The sequence below is a fragment of the Notolepis coatsorum genome (genome assembly GCF_963971535.1).
Source record: "Notolepis coatsorum genome assembly, chromosome: 15".
Lineage (NCBI taxonomy): Eukaryota > Metazoa > Chordata > Actinopteri > Aulopiformes > Paralepididae > Notolepis > Notolepis coatsorum.
Window position 1 is genome coordinate 71,051,466 of NC_140179.1, and position 18,853 is coordinate 71,070,318.

General features: G+C 41.1%; 1 protein-coding gene across 1 annotated transcript in view; it reads right to left on the reverse strand.

The window, feature by feature from the left end:
* Positions 1-18,853, reverse strand: part of etnk1 (ethanolamine kinase 1) — a 41,210-nt gene that overhangs the window by 11,306 nt on the left and 11,051 nt on the right. Inside the window, exons 3-6 of the mRNA XM_084330716.1 lie at positions 15,245-15,385; positions 11,780-11,922; positions 4,022-4,105; positions 2,863-3,026 (exon numbers count right to left, since the gene is read on the reverse strand). Coding sequence (XP_084186842.1) covers positions 2,863-3,026; positions 4,022-4,105; positions 11,780-11,922; positions 15,245-15,385 — 532 coding nt within the window. The remainder of the gene's footprint in view (positions 1-2,862; positions 3,027-4,021; positions 4,106-11,779; positions 11,923-15,244; positions 15,386-18,853) is intronic.

The window sequence follows — 18,853 nt, forward strand, 5'->3', positions numbered from 1 at the left end:
CTACTTATCATCTGATGTTGACCGGATTGGGGGGGGGGGGGGGGGGGTCGTTTATAATTCCGTGACCAACGTTAGATGATTCATCTAGTGTGGGTGATATGATCATTAGAGCAGTTTGTATCGAACACTGTAAAAAAAACGCTGAATCTTACCCCAGTCTCCTCAGGCCGTTGGGCGATGAGCGTGGAGCAAAAATATTCCTATTATGGGATGTTGAAATATGCGATCCATCTCCAGGTTGTATAATAGTATATACGTCCAAATCATGTTGTTTATCGAGTTATTGGTAACGGATCGCTATCCATTGTGTCGAGCCCGAGTCCCGGGACCTATAGCGAGTGGTCTGACCGATTTTGGATGAGCACCAGTTTCCGTTTCCGGTTTGGGCGATCCGCCGATCGGCCACCAGATGGCGCTCTTGAACCGTTGGAGAGTTGAGAGGGGATCAACAGTAGATCTCAAGTCTCCGCGGGAGAAATATGATTGCGATCACAGATTTTTGAAATATTGATCTCAATGACGTTACGGCGTCATTGGCAGAATTAGCGCGCAGAGTTTACATAGAAACAGCGCGACTCCCGAGTCCCAAGAGGAGTTATCACAGGCTGCAGAACGCAGGATTGAAGAGCTCACGTTGTGCATGTAATGACTGAAACCGCGTTTTGATGACATCATCACAACAACACGCGTTAGGTTACAGGTTGTTTCTGTTCTTTGACATTCTGTGATATATTTTCGGTGAAAAAACTCTTTCGGCAGCCGAATATTCGGTGCATCCCTAATCAAAATGCATCGATCCTAAGGTAGAATCGCATCGTGGTCAAATTAAGAGATTCATGATGTATTGAATCGTTGCCTGAAGAATCGTAATCGAATCGAAGTGGGGTCAAATATTTACACCCCTAGTTGGAACACATTGCTACCATTTTGAAGCATCATCATTTTATATAAATGAGGATTTAATGCCATTTAATAATTTGATGTAATCTAATGAACTGGGACAGCCCTACTATACGTCTACACCGCCTTGCTGGGTGCCTGTTGACAAGTCTGATTAGATTTGGTTGCCCGGCAAAATCTAAAAATAAGTTGCATGGGGGAAGAGTCTGCACCCAGCGAGCACGTTTTTCCTGCTGAGCGGCGTACTGTACAACGTTGGCGGAAAGTAGTGGAAAAGGGGTAGGATTAAATAAGTGTATACTTCTGCCTACTCCTTTTCGAACATGTAAATTGAGTTGTTTTGCTTTTGTTTATTATATATATTTTTTTTAAATAACATTTCTTGAGATCAATGATTTGTTTTGATTTGATATTGTTTGTATTTATTTACATGTTCGAAATAAAGATTTCAAATCAAATAAAAAACTGAATGAAATCTGACTGATGGTTCTCTACAGGCTGTGAAAACAGATTTCCTCTATGAAGGCGATAAAAATAACAAGTTGCGTGGGGGAAGAGTCTGCACCCAGCGAGCACGTTGTTCCTGCCGAGTGGCGTACTGTACAACGTTTTGATTGATTGATTTTTTATTTTTATTTGGCTCCAACATAGAAACAAGTTTAAAAAACAAAAAGGTAAATACCGTAGTCAAAGACTATTTCTAGGGGAGCTCCAGTAGCTCACCACGTACCGCGAGTGCTATTTCAGCGCCGTGGACAACCGTGCTCGTCACGGATCTGGGGCTGAGCGCGTTCGAATCCCGGACGGCAGCCGTGCCTTTCCCAGAGTGTCTTCCCCCCCATCTGAACCCTTTCAGCCTGCTTCTGTCGGTCGAACTTGACCAAGTATGAATGCGATGAAAAAGCGATAAACGCTAAAAGAACCAGCTGACTGGTCAAAGTAAAAAAAAAAAAAAAAAGACTATTTCTATACAATAAGTGTTCGAGAAGGAACAGGGGGAAGTAAAAAAACATATCAAGCCCTGCCCCTTCCTTACAATATTTTACATAATTTAATACAAATAAAAAGAATATAACAAATAACGAAAAATTCAATAAAAGTAAAGTTTTTTATATATTCAAATATCCAAATGAGAATGAATGAATATGTATTAGGCAGTCACATTACTGCTCAAGCTCCTCTCTTATATGTGTCCATAAGTGCTTGTTTATAGCTACCTTTAAATTGATTGATATTATTGCTTAATTTTATACTCACCTCCAGACCATTCCAGAATGATACCCCACAAACTGCAATGCACATGCTTTTAAGAGTTGTATATGTACTGTAGGTTGCTTTAAAGCTAATGTTCCTCTAAAATTATAAACACTCTCTAGCCATGACATTTTTTAAAATGTTGCTTGGTAATTTGTTTTTTATTGACAGAAACATAATTTGTGCAGATTTGAATTTGATTAAGTCCATGAATTTTGACTCTTTACAAACAGACTATTTGTGTGATCCAAATAGCTACCATGATGGATGACGATGATGATGTAAGTTGGCGAAAAGAGATGTGATATTAATGTCTCGACTGTGAATGAAATCTGACTGATGGTTCTCTCTACATGTGAAAACAGATCTAATCTAATCAGAGCAAATGCACAAAGTCGTAAACTGCCAGATAGCCTTATGCACTGTTGTTCTTTACTCGGCAAGTCACTCTACCAGAGAGAGAGAAAAAAAAGTGACATACAGCACTTATTCTGGGATAAAACATTTAAATTTGCGTAAAAAAAATTAAATAAAAAAATTAAACAAAAAACAGAATATTAAATATATATATTATATAGATTAAACCACTATTGGTGGTGTGAATGCAAAAAAAAAGCCCTTGAAGGTTCTCGGGGAGCGACCCAGTGGTAGCTCCTCTCACAAGGAGGAGTCCCCAGAACTGAAAGCAACTCTTTAAAAAAGGCTCACCAGGGCAAAGCGGTTGACCTGCACGTAGAGGAGTTCGACCTCCCCCTCTGTGACCTCGCCGCCGCCCTGGCCCTTCGACTCCTTGTAGGCCTCCAGGTAGAAGCGCAGCCACTGGAGCTGTAAGCTCCGATCAGGATAATGGCTATAGTCCACCTCGTTCAAACCTGGGGCATAAACACATACACAAGAAGCACATGTAGATATACACACATACACACACACAATCCATTAACTCATTGGGCGCCATTCACGAGAAAAGTCGGGTTAACTGGCCATCGCTTGAGCGCCTCACAAGAAAAGTCGGGGTTTAATCGTTATTTCCTTTATTCGTTATTGCCATTCATAATTCATCGGGGCAGCCTGTGCATACTGTTCTGAATGTGTCTGAGCTGGCAGACGGTCAATACCGCCCTCTAACGCCTTTGGCCACTATTGCACTCTGTTTGTTTTCTGGGCCGAACTGAGCCGTGCTGGTGGGGTTTAAATACTCCGGCGGGACACGCGCTTACAACGATGCATCAAAATTTCGATTACGATTATTCAGGCAGCAATTCAATGCATCATGAAATCTCTTCATTTGACCACGATTCGATTCGATTAATTTTCTATCAGTTAATTCCCCAAAAAATGTTGAATACACAAATATGGCTGGGGGAACTGATTCACTCAGCATGAATGGACTATAGGTCAATAAAAACAATACACAAATAACAAAAAAAATGGAATTTTTTTTATTTTTTATTTAGATTATAATCGATTCTAACATTCTATAATCGATGCATCGTTACACCCCTAGTATATATTGAATTAGCCGTGTAAATAATCACAACGTATAATATACACCAATGAATAAAAATAATGTTGAGTTACATTCCACAATTAGACAGTCATCGACAATTTGAAAGATCTGACAAATATTCATACAACCTAGTTGGTTGTGTGCTAGTAAAAAAAACAGTAATATCATTGAAATTGTCGGCTGTCTTACAGGGCCGTTGCTTATAATAACATAGTTAAATTCAAGAGGGTATAATTATTCATAATAACATTTAATAAATAACAAGGTAATAAAAATGAAATCATAAAGGAAATACTGAACAAGGAACAAAAGGGTTAGATCTGGGCTACAGCGTTTGGCAAGGAAACCCTCGACGCTCACCTGCAAACTCGTTGAAATGATTCCCGATGTCGTAGGCCTGGTAATTGTAACCGGCATACTCGTAGTCAATGAACTTTACACTGCCTGGAATGAGACAAAGCCTTGTTTAGCGAGCGGACACGGGAAGAGGACATTAAAATGATCATGTTTGTCTGTTAATTCCCTTTGATATCTCATCATCTCAAGTTGATACATGTGCTACAGTATGTCTGCCTGAGGGACTTGGCTGGTGAGATGGTTCTAGGGGGGGCGCGGATGTCAGCAGTAAGAGTTTGCATTTTGAAGCCCGTGGGGAGCAGAGGAAAAGGATATCAGCATAGTGGGAGAAATGAGAGTTAGGAAAAGACAAAAAAAAAATAAAGAAAAAGTTTAAATAAAAAGGGTTACTTCAACCAAATAACACGTCACTACAGACGTGACACATGCAGGGGATGCCATTGTTTGGCGACACATGATATGAAACCATGCTGTTGCATCACCCGACACATTAACAATAGAGGCTTTTGTTTTAAATTAGTGCGGGGAGTCCCTGTTTCTACACGCCAATAGTCACTTCGTTTTGTTTTTAACAAATGAGCACAAACAACCCTGAGATTTCTTATGCATTCTCGTTGTGAAAAAAATGCAGGTCAGTGTACAGCTTATGTGTTAATGACATTTGTTAATTCGGTTTATTTTTTTAAATTTATATAATAGGCCTGTCCCCGACTAAGGATTTGTATAGTCGACTTTGATTGGCCGAAATTAGCTTATAGTAGACTGCCCCCCGAATAAATAAGAAAGAAGAATATATATATAATTATTATACATTGGGGGGGGGGGGGGGGGGTCATTCCATTTGGGCTGTGGGGGGTGCTTAATGTCTTCTTGTCCTCTGCGAAAGCATGCAATTGGTCCACTGATTGATATGTCTAGTGTGTGAAATCCTTTCAGTGCCTCTGTGCCCGTTTTCTTAGGCAGTTATTTGCCTCGCTGGTATGTGCGCCATTAGAGTTAGCCACGCTTCTAGGCCTCTTTGATTTTGTAAAGAATGATTAAAAAAAAGAAATATTATAATCATTTTCTTTTTTCATTAGACTAAGAGGTTGGCAGTCGACTACGGCTCCTTTCGATCGATTAGTTGACTAGTTGAGGTCAGCCCTAATATATATATATAATAGGTTGAATAGGCCAACCTTCACACCAAAAGCTTCCCCAATATTTACATTTTTAACTAGTTTCAAGTTCAAGTTTCAAGTTTGTTTAGTCGTCACAATACATGTGAAATGCTTGGTTCTGTTTGAGCCCCTGAGGCTGAGAGTGTGCTTCAAACAGTAAAAAAAGTAAGTAAGTAAAAGAGGAGAACTAAGTCCTCTTCCCCAATATTTACATTTTTAACTAAGTCCTCTTCCTGAACAGACTCAAAGTGAACTAACCCCCACAGTAGTTTCATGGAATGTTAAAAAAAGTTAACCACTTTTCTCCAGGAAACCTCCACACAAGCCTTCCAGAAAAGTTTAACTAGAGACGAGAGAGAATGTGAGACGAGGACCATCATGCAACATAAACCATGAAACCTCTAATAGCAGCCTGAACATTAATCGGTAACAGAGAAAGAAAATAAGAAGAAAGAAGCACCACGCTGTTATACGAGAACAGGTGTTTATTAGAAGGTTTACAATGTCAAATCAAGGCCGGGGAGGGAGGGAGAGAAGACGTTGAATTTCTTTAGAGCGAGTTTGTTTTGGATTTATGTGTCGACTGAAAAGGAAGTCAAGGTCATGCACTGTGGAAGAGATGTGGTGGAGAGATGGAAAAATGCAGGAAGATAAAACGTGAGAAAAAGAGATGGGAGCAAAAAAAAGGGAAGAAAGACAGTAAAAACAAATAAAGTGAGAGAAGAATGTCCACTGGACAATGAGCTATACAGTGCAACTGAGACACACAGATGAAGAACACAGAGGGAAGCAGTTCCTGTTGGAAATGGTGATTTCAAAATACAAAGTCTTACCCGCCCCCATAGATCTGCCAATGGTCTCTACCTGTCAAAAAATACCCACCTAAGATAACTGTTAGTTCTCGTTTTGACAGTGGGATATATGCTTTGAAGCATGCAAATTCAAATTCTGTCTTTTCTACGCTGCAGTGTTTTCTCTCTAGACTTCCTTGACCTGCGCTCTCTCCCAGACGTCGTTTCCAACACACTCATGTTCCTAGTTAGAGACAATCCATCTTTCCTTGTACCTAAATACAAACAGCTGTGTTCAAAACTACAGTATACATTTTTTTTTTTTTTTTTTTTTTATTTTTTTTAAAGACTGTAGCGAGTAGTAGAAGTCATTTTAAGGTCGAGTCACAATCGTCTGCGATGGGGCCGTGGTCGGGCGAAAACCTTGCATCTCCCGGTTTCTGTGATGTCGTTTCACTTAGAATTGTTACAGCGAGTTGCGAGTGAGTTTCACAAGCCTGTAGGCCCAAGAGAGACCCTCAAAACACAACATAGAACTTCAAAAACAAATGGATTAAAAGAAAAAGGTGAACATTTGTTTAGTCTTTTGGTCGTATTTACTGAAAATATATCACCCTCACGGAGATAGAAGGTTTTCACAAGACACGACAACAAGATTTAGATTTATTTGTCTGCAATAGAGCTTACATTCTTGACCTCAACACACTGGCATTTTTCTTTTTCACATCCTGTCTATCTCTACACTGTAGTGTTTACACACACTATCCTTCTAGCCTAGTGGTGTAATGCCTACTGTATGGAAGAGTGTAGTTTAGACTAGAGAGATAATAAGAGACACTTTGAGTTGGGTTACCAGGTGGCGTGTGGTTCCTACCGGGACACAACTCAACACCTCCGGCCAGTGGCTATAGCCCCCTGTGCAGCAGATGAAAAGGTTGGGGCAAACACATCCAGCAGACTCTCCTCTTTCCCTCTCTCTCATATCCTCTATGTCTCTTGCTACAGGGTTCCCACAGACATTGCAAAATGAAATTCAAGGACTTTCAAGTACTTTTCCCAGCACTATATTTCATTTTAAAAAGGGCATTTAAAAAGGATACAATTCACTTTTAAATGCCGTTTTTTATTGAAAAGAAAATCGGATCCAATATTTATGGCTTAAAACAAATGACAATTAGTTACACTTTAGATTCAAAAATATATTTATTGATTCAGAAAAAAATTATATTGGATGAACCACACTTTCAATGCAAATGATTGATTTGAATTTCAAGGACTTTTTAAGCACCTTGTTAAAAAAAGGAGCGGTTTAAGGAATTCCAGGCCTTGACCTTTTTTATTTTTTGTAAAAAATCAAGCACTTTAAAGCACTTCAAGGACCTTGTGCGAACCCCGCTTCCTAATGCAATGTAAATGTAATGCACAAACCAGGATGGGGTCATTATTCACTTTGAAATAAGTACATTTTGGAGTTTTCTTTCAACCTCAAATACTGGGAAAAGGTATTGGCTGGAGGAGTTTGTTTGTGTCCAACCTATTAAGAAGTAATGGCCCCATTTCACTATTCAGTTTCTATGGGAACAGAACGTCTCTGGGGATGTGTCATTTCTTTGTAGTTTTGATAGCCGTTTGGTAAATGAAAAGACAAGGCTCATGATCGACATGTATCAGTTGTGTTTTTTACAATCACTGCAACCGATATGAAGAAAAGCTGCAATTATCATGGAATCTACAGACTGTAAAATGTGTTCCGTTTCCATAGTAAATGTAAAAGTGAAATAAGGCAACTGACATGTTAATTGTCCTGTCATTAGCAAAATAAAATAAAGTGCAGTTTTAAGTTTACATTTTAGAATAACTGAATTCAATGTGAATTTGATCCCAACCTCTGGCATGCACACACACACATTCTATTTTGTACTCTCTTTCTCACACAGTCTCAACATCAGGTCCCGTTGCCAACCCCTCTTGCTTTTCCTTTGCACGCACATTACAGACACACTTCCCCTTTGTCAAAAGCACACCCCTCCGAATGGCCCTCTCTCATTGGTCCACATTGGACCCAATGGTGCGACACCTCCCCGCCTTTGATGCAAATGACAGTTGCCGAGGCAGCTTCCTGTTGGAAGACGGCTGTAGGTTTCAGCCTCGAGGGACTCAGCCTTATATTATTTATTTCTACTTTCTCTCTCTCCCTCTCTCTCTCACCATCACCTGACTTGACTTCAGGGAGGCAGGGAAATAATAGCAATAGAAAAAAAGATACAACGAGGCCACCTGATGTTCTCTCAGCTCAGCTCTGTTAAAGGAACACGCCAACATTTGGAGAAATTTGCTTATTTGCCATCTACCCTGGAGTTAGACAAGCAGACACATACCCTTTTCTTCTCTGTGCATGCATTAGGGCTTAGGGAACAGCCGCACCGTTAGCCTAGCTTAGCGTCATTCACTAGAAGTAGGTGTGCCAGTGTAGCCTAGTTCCCAACAGTCACGAAATATACTCGAAATAAAACTCCAAAACTTTCCTGTAAACATGTTGTGACCTGTGTATTTACCACGTTGAGAAAAAAAAAATTCAACATTTTCGTTTTCTAAGCAAATTTTCCAAAAAGTTGGCGTGTTCCTTTAAGTGAAATCAAACATTTTTAAGTTGATTTCGATTTAAACGGTGACATTTGAATTTGCTTGGGAGGAGTTATGGTTCAAAGAAGGAAGTTGTGGCTTTTCCTGCGTTGCCGACAGATGTAGTTCTGAAGTAGCTCCAAGTCAGAGCCGGTAACTACAGCCAAAGCAACGCTCACATGAGATTACGTAGCTTAGTTCTCAGGACAACTGCGTTTCCCTTGCAGTTAGTGAGTGGCGGCCCCAACTGGTGGGGGGAAATAGCCTACATATAAACAATACACAAATAGTATTAATTGGATGTTTTTTTTTACCTGAGAGAATGAGTGCCTCGTCTTCCTACATACAGGTTCTACTAATTCAAGGTAAGACCTCTCCTTTAGTTGTTAGAGCAGTCATTACGTTTCTGGTTTCAAAAATATATATAAAAAAGAAATGTAGGCCAATTATAGTAAACCTGTCCATATAGAGTACACCACAAATTAAAGTGCATTAAGGTAGTGGGTCTTATACTGGGATTGGTAGCCATTTGTACTGTTGTACCAGATTATTTTTTGATGGCCTCCACTTACTGCTGCAGCCATCAGCAATCTGAATGGTCAAAAAAAAGAAAAAGGGAGGCAACTCCTACTTTTCCCAAGAGCTCAAGTGAGAGAAGTTGGCTGACTGGGCCGAGGCCCTCAGAGACGACCGTGTGTCGTGTCTCTCTGTTCCCCAGAGCAGGGCGGGCGGGGGGAACCACAGCCTCTACCTTCAGTCCTGGGGGGGGAAACAGATCTGGAGACAAGCTTTGAGACACACCCCCTCCCCCCACCCCCTTGAAAATCTTTTGAGAGAGGCCTTGTATATCAAACCATCGGAAATAATACCAATGATGAAAAATAAAATACAATAAATAAATAAATAATCCAAAGCACCCGACAGCACCATGAGTGAGTACATAGTGGTCGCAGTGACAGTGGAACCCTGGCAGAAACGCTGGTGTCATACTGCCTGTTGATCTACACAAAATAATCAAATAAAGATGCAGAGGTGAATAATACTAAGTGTGAGAATCTATTTGGTTCTTCTACCTGGCTCAATAATAATAATATGAGGTTTGAATGTCCCCTGAACCATCAAAAGTATGTTTGGTGTACGTGTAGCACAACTAGTATTCCAAGGCCCCTCTTCATGTTATCGCTAGGTTTTAGTGAGTTTTTCCTTACCTTCGCGCGGGGTAATGTCTGAGAGTGTTGCATTCATTTATTTGATTTATTTGAAATATTTTGGACTTCATTATATTTTTGTTTTGTTCTTGATTTATTGTGATGTTTCTTCTTGACTTGTTTAAAAGAAGACGTGTCCGGCCCATGGGGACATTAACGTGTGTTGTCGGGCCTTACAAATAAATTTGATTTGATTTATGTTGCGCGTGACATCATCTCCAACCCGTCCCACCCCCAACTTCTCAACTCCCCTCCAACCCGATAATGTTAGAACTCTTTGCTCCAACCCCACCCGGACAGGCACAGCCCTCTCACTCTCAACCCCTCCCTAGCCGTAATAAACCCTTTTAAAGCCATGTTCAACCACGCTCTCCAGCTAAAAATCTGACGAGTTGAATTCGATAAGTTTCACGTACTTGCAACGCTTTGGACTGAAGTCGGCTGCAAGTTATAAAGCATTCACACCATCAACCAAAAATAATGACATTTCCAGAGGCACCAAAAAAATAAAACATGCATTACAAAAGAAACTCAAAATGATACGTGCATTCCTTTTCACTCTTAGCAGGTGCTAAGATGGCAGGATTGTTGGGAGTTAATTAAGATGGGTAGTGTTGAAATGACATTTGGAATAATGTGACATGAAGACCGTAGAATTTGAAACAATAGATTAGACAGTTTTTTTTAGAACGGAAGCCAATTTAGGGTTCGCTTGGCGTAGATGTTTCGAAGACATGGAACATGTACACACACAAACCCCCACCCAGGAGGACCCCTACTGGTCTTCATATTGAATATACCAACATCCATTGTTCAAATTCTATGGTTTACAGTCGAGCCTGGTCAGCACTATGGATGACAACAATGAGTGGATTGTGGAGCTAAGGTCCGATGATACACAGCCAGTGTTTGGAGGCAGTGGAGAAGGACAATAATTGTCTTCCGAGGAGAGGATGGGAATCGATGTGCTTAAAATGGGGCGGTCTATAAAACAAAGTTACCACAAATGGTTGGTCAAATTTGGATGACAAAATTGCTCCTGGACACAGTGCCTCAAACTACTTGAACCTGTGAACCACGGCTTTTAAAAAAAGAACATGCCAACGTTATGGGAAATGCACTTACCGTCTTCTCCAGAGTCAGACAAGAAGATGAGATTTTTTCTCCATGCGTTCAGCAGAAAGCTATCGGGCTGCTAAGCTAGCCTAGCTTAGCACAAATGAAGTGGAAGTGGATACGGACCAGCTAGCTTAGCTGTCGGCCCAAAAAGAAAAGAAACATCCTCGTATCCGATTCCATTCATTTGTGCTAAGCTAGGCTATCTTGTAGCTTGGATAGCTTTCTACTGAACGCACAGAGAGGAAAGTGTTATCCATCTTCTTGTCTAGAGAAGACGGAGAGCACATTGCCCATAACCTTGGCGTGTTCCTTTAAGGTGAAGAGATGTGGTGAGAATGCAACCCTACCTTTGTTTAGGACCCGTGCAGGTTAAAAATAACAACACAATACAATCACACAGCAGGGTAAGCGGGTCCATCCACTTTCACTTCAATTATATTATATATATATAATGTATCGCAAAACATTTCAATGTTTCTAATTTAGCAGAACATTTACTTCAGAGTTCCACAAGCCCCACTGTAGCCGTTTTTTTAAGCATAGTTTAAAAAAATAATAATCCATGCTACCTAGACCGTTGCAAAAAGGAGCACATGCAATTTTGAGATTAAAATTGGGGATGGACCTCTTTAAATAAATAAATGAAATCACTCCTTTCCTGTTTTTTTTTTGGGCTATACGGTAGTTTCAAATTATAAACAAATGCGCTCCTTGGAAGAAGGAAAACGTGCTCCTGTATTCAGCTACACTTCCTGGACCCAACTGAAGTGAAAGTGAAACAGCCCTGTTGCAGAATAACAACAAATACTGGATCTACTTGGTGGGGGAAGTATAGCACCTCCCATGGTTCCGCGTACTCACCGGTCTTCTCGTTGGAGATGATGTTCTTGCAGAGCAGGTCGTTGTGGCAGAGGACCACAGGGGAGCCCAACACAGACAGACTCTGCTGGAGCCAGAGCAGCTCCTCACGCAGACGCAGGGGGCTGGGAACATCCACGCTCAGCCTAGGAGGGGAAAGAGGTTAGGGTTTGGTTTCCCCCCCCCCACAACCAAATCATGAAAATGGCCCAAATGTATTTGTTTCAAAGTAGGACAACTGTTCATATACAAAACGCAAACATTTTTAAATGCAGTCTTTTTTTTCTTTCTACCTCATCATGTCACACAGGGACGTTCCTAGATCCGTTTTGTACCGTCCCGGACAAAATGATTATTGTCCCCCCGGAACGAGAGAGGAGGGATGGAGGGGGGTGAAAAAAATTAAGGGAGAGTGGAGTGTAGAGAGAGGGAGGGCGAGGAGGGGGATAGGGATAAGGAGAGAGAAGAGGAGGAGGCAGGGGGGGGGGGGCAAAAGGGAGGACAGGAAGGAAGGATATATAGAGAGGAAGAGGAAGGAGAAGTTGAGAGGAAAAAGTGTGTGTGTGTTAGGGCTGTCTTAAATACTTCGAAGCTTCGTTCGATGGGCATCGAATATGAAAATAAAATTCGAATATATAAAAAAAATTATGTTTTTTTTGTGTGTGCAAAATCACCTCTGCCTCTCTTTGTTAACTACAACAAGCAATGCTGTTTGTTATTTAAGATGAGGTCGGACTCGGCACTGACAGATTTGTGTTGATTGTGCTGCTTTTATAAAGCCTCAAATTTCATGAAAGCTAAGTGTTTAGTTTGTCTAAGATTTAAAAAGGTTTAAACTTTACAGCACTGACAAAGTTGAACAAAGTGCTGTACAAGTCCCACAACATTTAAAAAAAAATATATATATATATATATATTTTCTTTTTTATTGATCTCGAAGCTTCGAATTAAAATCGAATCTCGGCCCTGAAGCTTCGAATTCAAAAAAATAAATCAAATGTCAGCCCTAGTGTGTGTGTGTGTTCATGGAAACATCACTAATAACACTACAGTATATATCCATCTCTCCCAATCATGATTTAAGTGGATTTAAAGGATAACTTTGGTCCATCTACCATGTACCCGACACATAAGACACCATAATTGACCGGTCCAGTATTGAGCTAGCTACAATTCCCCTGTAGGCTCTCACTGGCAGACAATGGGCAATCGTAAATCCTTAAAAAAAAAAAAAAAAAAAAAAAAAAAATTTGCTTCTCTGAGACTTCCCGCTATTGTAGCCCAGCGAGAGGGTGTAATGTTACCGGCCTCAGTTTGCTCTCCTGTGAAACATGTTGACGCGCTTCGCGGGACCCACCCCTCTCTACAACTAGCTAGAGTGCAGAAGTTTACAGTGTGTGTGTGTAGTGCAGTCTGTGAAATAGCTCCGTTTCAAATAGAACTGTTGTTTCAACTGCGATTCATTTCACAGGAGAGCAAACTTGAGACCCGGTAAGAATACACACCCTGAGCTTCCAGTCTCGGAAAAGCACATTTATCGTTGTTTTCGCAAAGGATTTACGATTGCCCCGTTGTCTGCTATTGTAGCCCAGAGCCTGCAGAAAAAGCTAAGACATTCTCAGGTACCAGTAGCCTGGTCTGTTCTATGTTCTAGAAAGTCTATTATGACATCACCACAAACGTTCCAGTCTGTTTTATGTTCCAGAAAGATCTATTATGACATCACCACAACGCTCTAGAAGATTCTAGGTTCCAGAATGCCCTATTATGACAAATACGACGGTTCAATGACTATCTAAATCCAATCAATATTAAACATTCATGTAATACAATAACCGAAATATATATAGCTTTGGCTCTTACACAGATAAATCATAACATTCCCATAAATCATATCCTTCTATTTGAAATAATAATAATAACCAAAACACTCATATGGCCTTTACAACCTTGAGGAACAGAAAGTTATCGGTATCGATATCGGGGTCAAAAAATCAATATCGTGCACCCCTAGTAATAATACCATTTTGGCGTTTACAAAATAATAAATGTAAAGAATAGGTGCCAAACCAATTACTTGATCCGTTTGATCGACAGCCTGCCTGGAGGCTGTATCACTGGGATGATGAAATGAAGTACTGTAAGTGTACTTTATGTCTGTTATGTAACCATTATGTAATAGTTTTGGCAACAATTCTTTTTAAATAATCGATTAGTTTGTTGTCAATTAGTTGTTGCAGCCCTAATCTTTTAGTTGGAAACGCTTTATGGCCAAGTAGTTGGGAGTGAAAACCTTCTTGTGTTAGGCCACTCCCATTGCGACGCCCCTTTTAGCCAATAGACCACTGCACTTCCGCGTTACATGGAGTGAGGGGGAGGGGGGAAAGGGAGCGTGGGGGGAACAAATGGGTGAATGTTGATTAGAGCCTTGACGTAGCGTACAGTGTGTACATCAGTGCATGTTGATTACAGGCTCCTTGACGTAGCATACAGTGTGTACATCAGTGCATGTTGATTAGAGGCTCCTTGACGTAGTGTACACACTGTACCTCGGTGTGCAGATTCAGCCTTCAGACTCCCTGGACAATTACAAGCTAATAATTTTGGTGCAAAACCACCTAGATTTAAAACATGATCAGAGCTTGAAATTTTACTGAGATATGGGCGGCTAGGTGGTGTAGTGGGCAAGGCACTCGCCACCAGTGTGGAGACGCTAGGATTCGCATGTTCGAATCCAGCTCTCCACATTGTTTTCAGTTTAGCTGGTCGTCCGCAGTAATACACATTGGCCGTATTACGGGGAGGGAAAACTGAAGGGTGGGGATCGAACGTTGTGAACAAGCGACTCCTACAAGTCGGTTGGTGCGCCTGCGCAGTAGAATCAGGAAGTGTCGGTGGCAGTGTGAGCCTCCCACGCGTTACTCCTCGACACTGAGAGATCGAGCTGCGCAGGTGAAAAGATGCGACTGCTGTTACCTCAAGTACCGGAGGGGACTTGTGCTATGTATGACTTAGTCCACATTGCAGCCGGCTTGTGGGAGGCAAGAAACAGCGTTCGTGACAGGGGAGGGTTGAATTGGATGATACGAAATTGGGATGGGAGAAAATATAGAAAAATGGGAGAAAAAGTGGATAAAAAAAAAAGAAATTTTACTGAGATATTTTTATTTTTATTTTTTTTAAAGCCGATATGGAAAGTTTGTTAAGCTATACATTATTGAACGCTAGCAGATAACTAGCCTGCCCAAAGAGCAAACTCACCAAACTAATGTTACCACCTTGAAAGACTACCTGATATATAGAGTACTAATTAGGAGACATGTCCCTAATCTTTATTAGAAGCCAGGCTCCTGTTCACACTGTGCTTTGGTGTCTGGTGCGTCTCTTCCACCGTCCTCAATAATCATCCTGTGACAACAGGCCGGAGCCTAGACCTCATTCTGGAATGTAAATAATCTGTGACCTTACCTCGTGTTCTGGCCGGGGTCCTGGAAACACTTGGTGATGAGGGCAAAGTACTTGCCCATCTTCAGCCAGAGGTCAGACTGGGGCACCCAGCCATTGTGGGCGTGTATGGCGTGGTACTTGGCCAGCTGCCTGGCTATAAGCCTGCAAGGTGGAGGAGGGGAGAACAAGTCATGTCATTTCATGCACACAAAGAAGTACCGGTAGTTGGAAGTCAAACTAGGATAGATAATGGATGAAAACACACAACTGTAATAACAGTGCGGCCGGACCCTTCCACCTGATGGACACATATCACCTACTATTATTTATATACATATAGAACTGCTCCACATGGATTTTAATATATCATGCTTTAAGTACTGTAGTTTTAATGTAGTTGGTGTTTTTTTTAGTAGTCTTTTTTACTGTAGTGTTAACGAAGCTGGTGTTTTCTTTTTATAGTGGTGAGTGTCTATGTATTGTGACTGTATGTTTGTCTTTTAACCACTGCACAAATGAAGTTCCTAAAGGAAAATAAAGTAATTTGAAGTTGAAGTGCGGCAGGTACTGCCACCGTGACCGTGAGGCTCGAGCTATGTGTGGCAAACTGAGGTCAGTCTAAAAACGCATGCACAGTAGCCACTTTTCCGGCTCTGGCACAGCGCTAACGTAGTGTGGCGAGGATCAAGTCATCCTCGAAAGCAATAGGGAGGTGTAGTGGTTACGTCATTGGCGTTTCCCCGCGCAGTCCACCCTCCTTGAAATTGCCATGTATTTCCAATGGACCCCTTTCTAAATAGTCTTGTTAAAAAATTTAAATAAAAGCCTGAACATTGGCATGGTGTAACTTTCTGTGTGTATTCATCCACAATCTATAGCTCAATTCGCAATTAATCGTAAAAGTAGCAAAATAACAACGTTTATGTTTTCGTTCACTGAGGAACTACTCACTTTGGCAGCGTAGACTCCTGGCTGTATTAGGCGACAGCACTGAACAAACTACTGGTAAGTGTAGTTCTTTTTTAACGACAATTAAAAACCTTATAACTAACTTTATTTCAACCAAAAATGCTTAAACAATAATGTTAGTGTCAGTGATAGAATGGAACTCATTTTGTGCAAAAATGGAAAGCTTGGGCGCCAGGGTGGCCCACCACATAACGCACTGCGGTGCAACGTGGCCATCCCGGGTTCGACTCCCGGACCCGGCGACCTTTGCCGAATGTCTTCCCCCATCTATCCTCCCATACTTCCTCTCTGCCGGACTTGTCCAAAAAACGAATAGAAATCTACCAAAAACACAATTAAAAATAATAATAAAAAAAAAAAAAAAAAATTAAAGCTTGCCAGTGTTCACGAGGCAGAATTATTACAATAGCCGATAATATATTTTCCCAATGATAAATCCCTATACGGGTGAACCGCGCGGGAAACTAAAGTGATGTCAGACTACACCCCCCTATTGCAAAACGCAAAAGCTGGCCCCGAGCTGCCAAGCGCTCTGGTGCGCATGTCAGGATTGTGCATGGATCCATGCATCGCTAAGAGGCGGCTTCACTTTTCCTTCGTTATTATTTCTGTGTCAGTGGTTATGGTGAGAATCTACTCATGTTTCTTCAACTGTAGAGAACGTTTTATTTCCTGTTAACATGTAGACCAGGGGTGCCCAACCTTTTTTGAACCAAGATCTACTTTTAATTTACCACCTAGCCGAGAACTACCAGCCAAAATTTGACCTACTCTCGGCTAGTATTAGTATTAATAGTATTAGTAATACCCATTCAATATGCACATGACAGAACATATTATATGGCATAATGAACACAAATCTGTCAGTGCCGAGTCCGACCTCATCTTAAATAAACAGCATTGCTTGTTGTAGTTAACAAAGAGAGGCAGAGTTGATTTTGCACAAAAAAAATAATAATAATTATAATCGGATTTTATTAATCGAGATCTACTTGAAATCAGCCCGCGATCTACCTGTCGATCGCAATCGACTGGTTGGGCACCACTGCTGTAGACCCTTGTGCATTTCCCCATCTGTGTTTGTAAAACGAATTGATGAGACGAGGTGCGCTTGCTTACATTACAAGTTAACGGTTGTTTACGTTAACAACCTTGGTTCTCCTGTAGTAAGGGACTATGGGTACCAAGGGTGTCTTATAATAGTTGCGCGATGCATCTGGATTGGTTTTGTGCTTGTTCCCTGTGCGTTTGTGCATGTGGGATTTGATTTCATAACCTCGGGACAGTAGGTGGAGAGCAGCCAAGGTACACACTGTATCCTAATTAACACCTTAACAATGTGCAACAGCCCGGCCCCAGGCCCTCTTTAGGACGATTTGCCCACCGGCGTGACACTCCACTTTGCCCTGTTCATTGTAATCAGCTGTTGTTTGACCACCAACATTCCAGCATTGGAATACTATGAATAGCCAATTGACCTTGATCTCAAGCCCCACCCTCTTTTCTTGATCCTCCAAGCATGACTGTTGCAACGGTTGTGTAATTTGAACAGTTGTGGTTGGAGGATCGAGAAAAGGCTTGATTTGAGATAGGCAAATTATTGGTGTTACAGAGATCAGCGACTGGAGATCTTAAAAATGTACCCACCTTTACCACAGATTCCAACGGTACCTTTTTCTTGTATTAGGGCTTGTGAATACTGTATCTAATAGCTGGTAAGTCACTCCATCCCTGTGCAAAACCCACTACGCTGATGATGTTATCGTCTAAGCCCCCTTGATAGTGATGGAAAACCCTTGTACACTCATCTGATAAGCCTGAGCGTACCTTTAAAGTAGACGACCTGTACTTCACCCCCTCACTCATCATAATTTCGTTGCATCATTTCACATTAAAAGTCATTAAGGGCATGGGGCCGTCCAATACGTCACAAACGACACCCCCTTCCATATATTAACGGTGCCAAATGATTATATATCTTAAATTGCAACATGCACAGACCATATAACATCATAAAATAAAGTTGTACCGATGCCACTTTTTAACTGCCAATACCGACTCCAAGAACTAGACTTAGTATTGGATGATACAGAGTGTCTATCCCGATTAGTTAGTTTTACCTAACATATATATATATATAGACATAAACCGTTAGTTTGTGGTCATTGGACAAAAAGCATTGATATATGCTCCATTTTTCTCCTTTAGAGAGCATGCTTTTTGACATGCTGCACGTGACTTTTTGTGTTGGATCATACATACTATAAAAGATATGATATCATACATACCATAAAATCCCACACACCAGACTGGTGACGAAGGGAAACCGGGCATTCGCAGTCGCAGCGCCCGAAACTCTGAAACAAGCTCCCACTAAACTTAAAATCTGCAAGCACTCCATGGACTTTTAAGGCCATGCTCAAAACCCACCTTTTCGCCATAAAGAAAATCCATGAGCTAGTTTTGTATTGTAGTATGACTGGTGTATTATGTCCGTCTGTTCGGTCTGCTTGGTTGGCCTGCAAGTATTTATTTTTTTGTATCATTCCTGTCTCTGTTTTTCTATTTTCCCGGGCTGCGGTCCAGGCCGATGTAACTATTGGTTGAGGGGCGCTATATAAATAAATTTATCATATACTGGCATGGTATCAAAATCATATG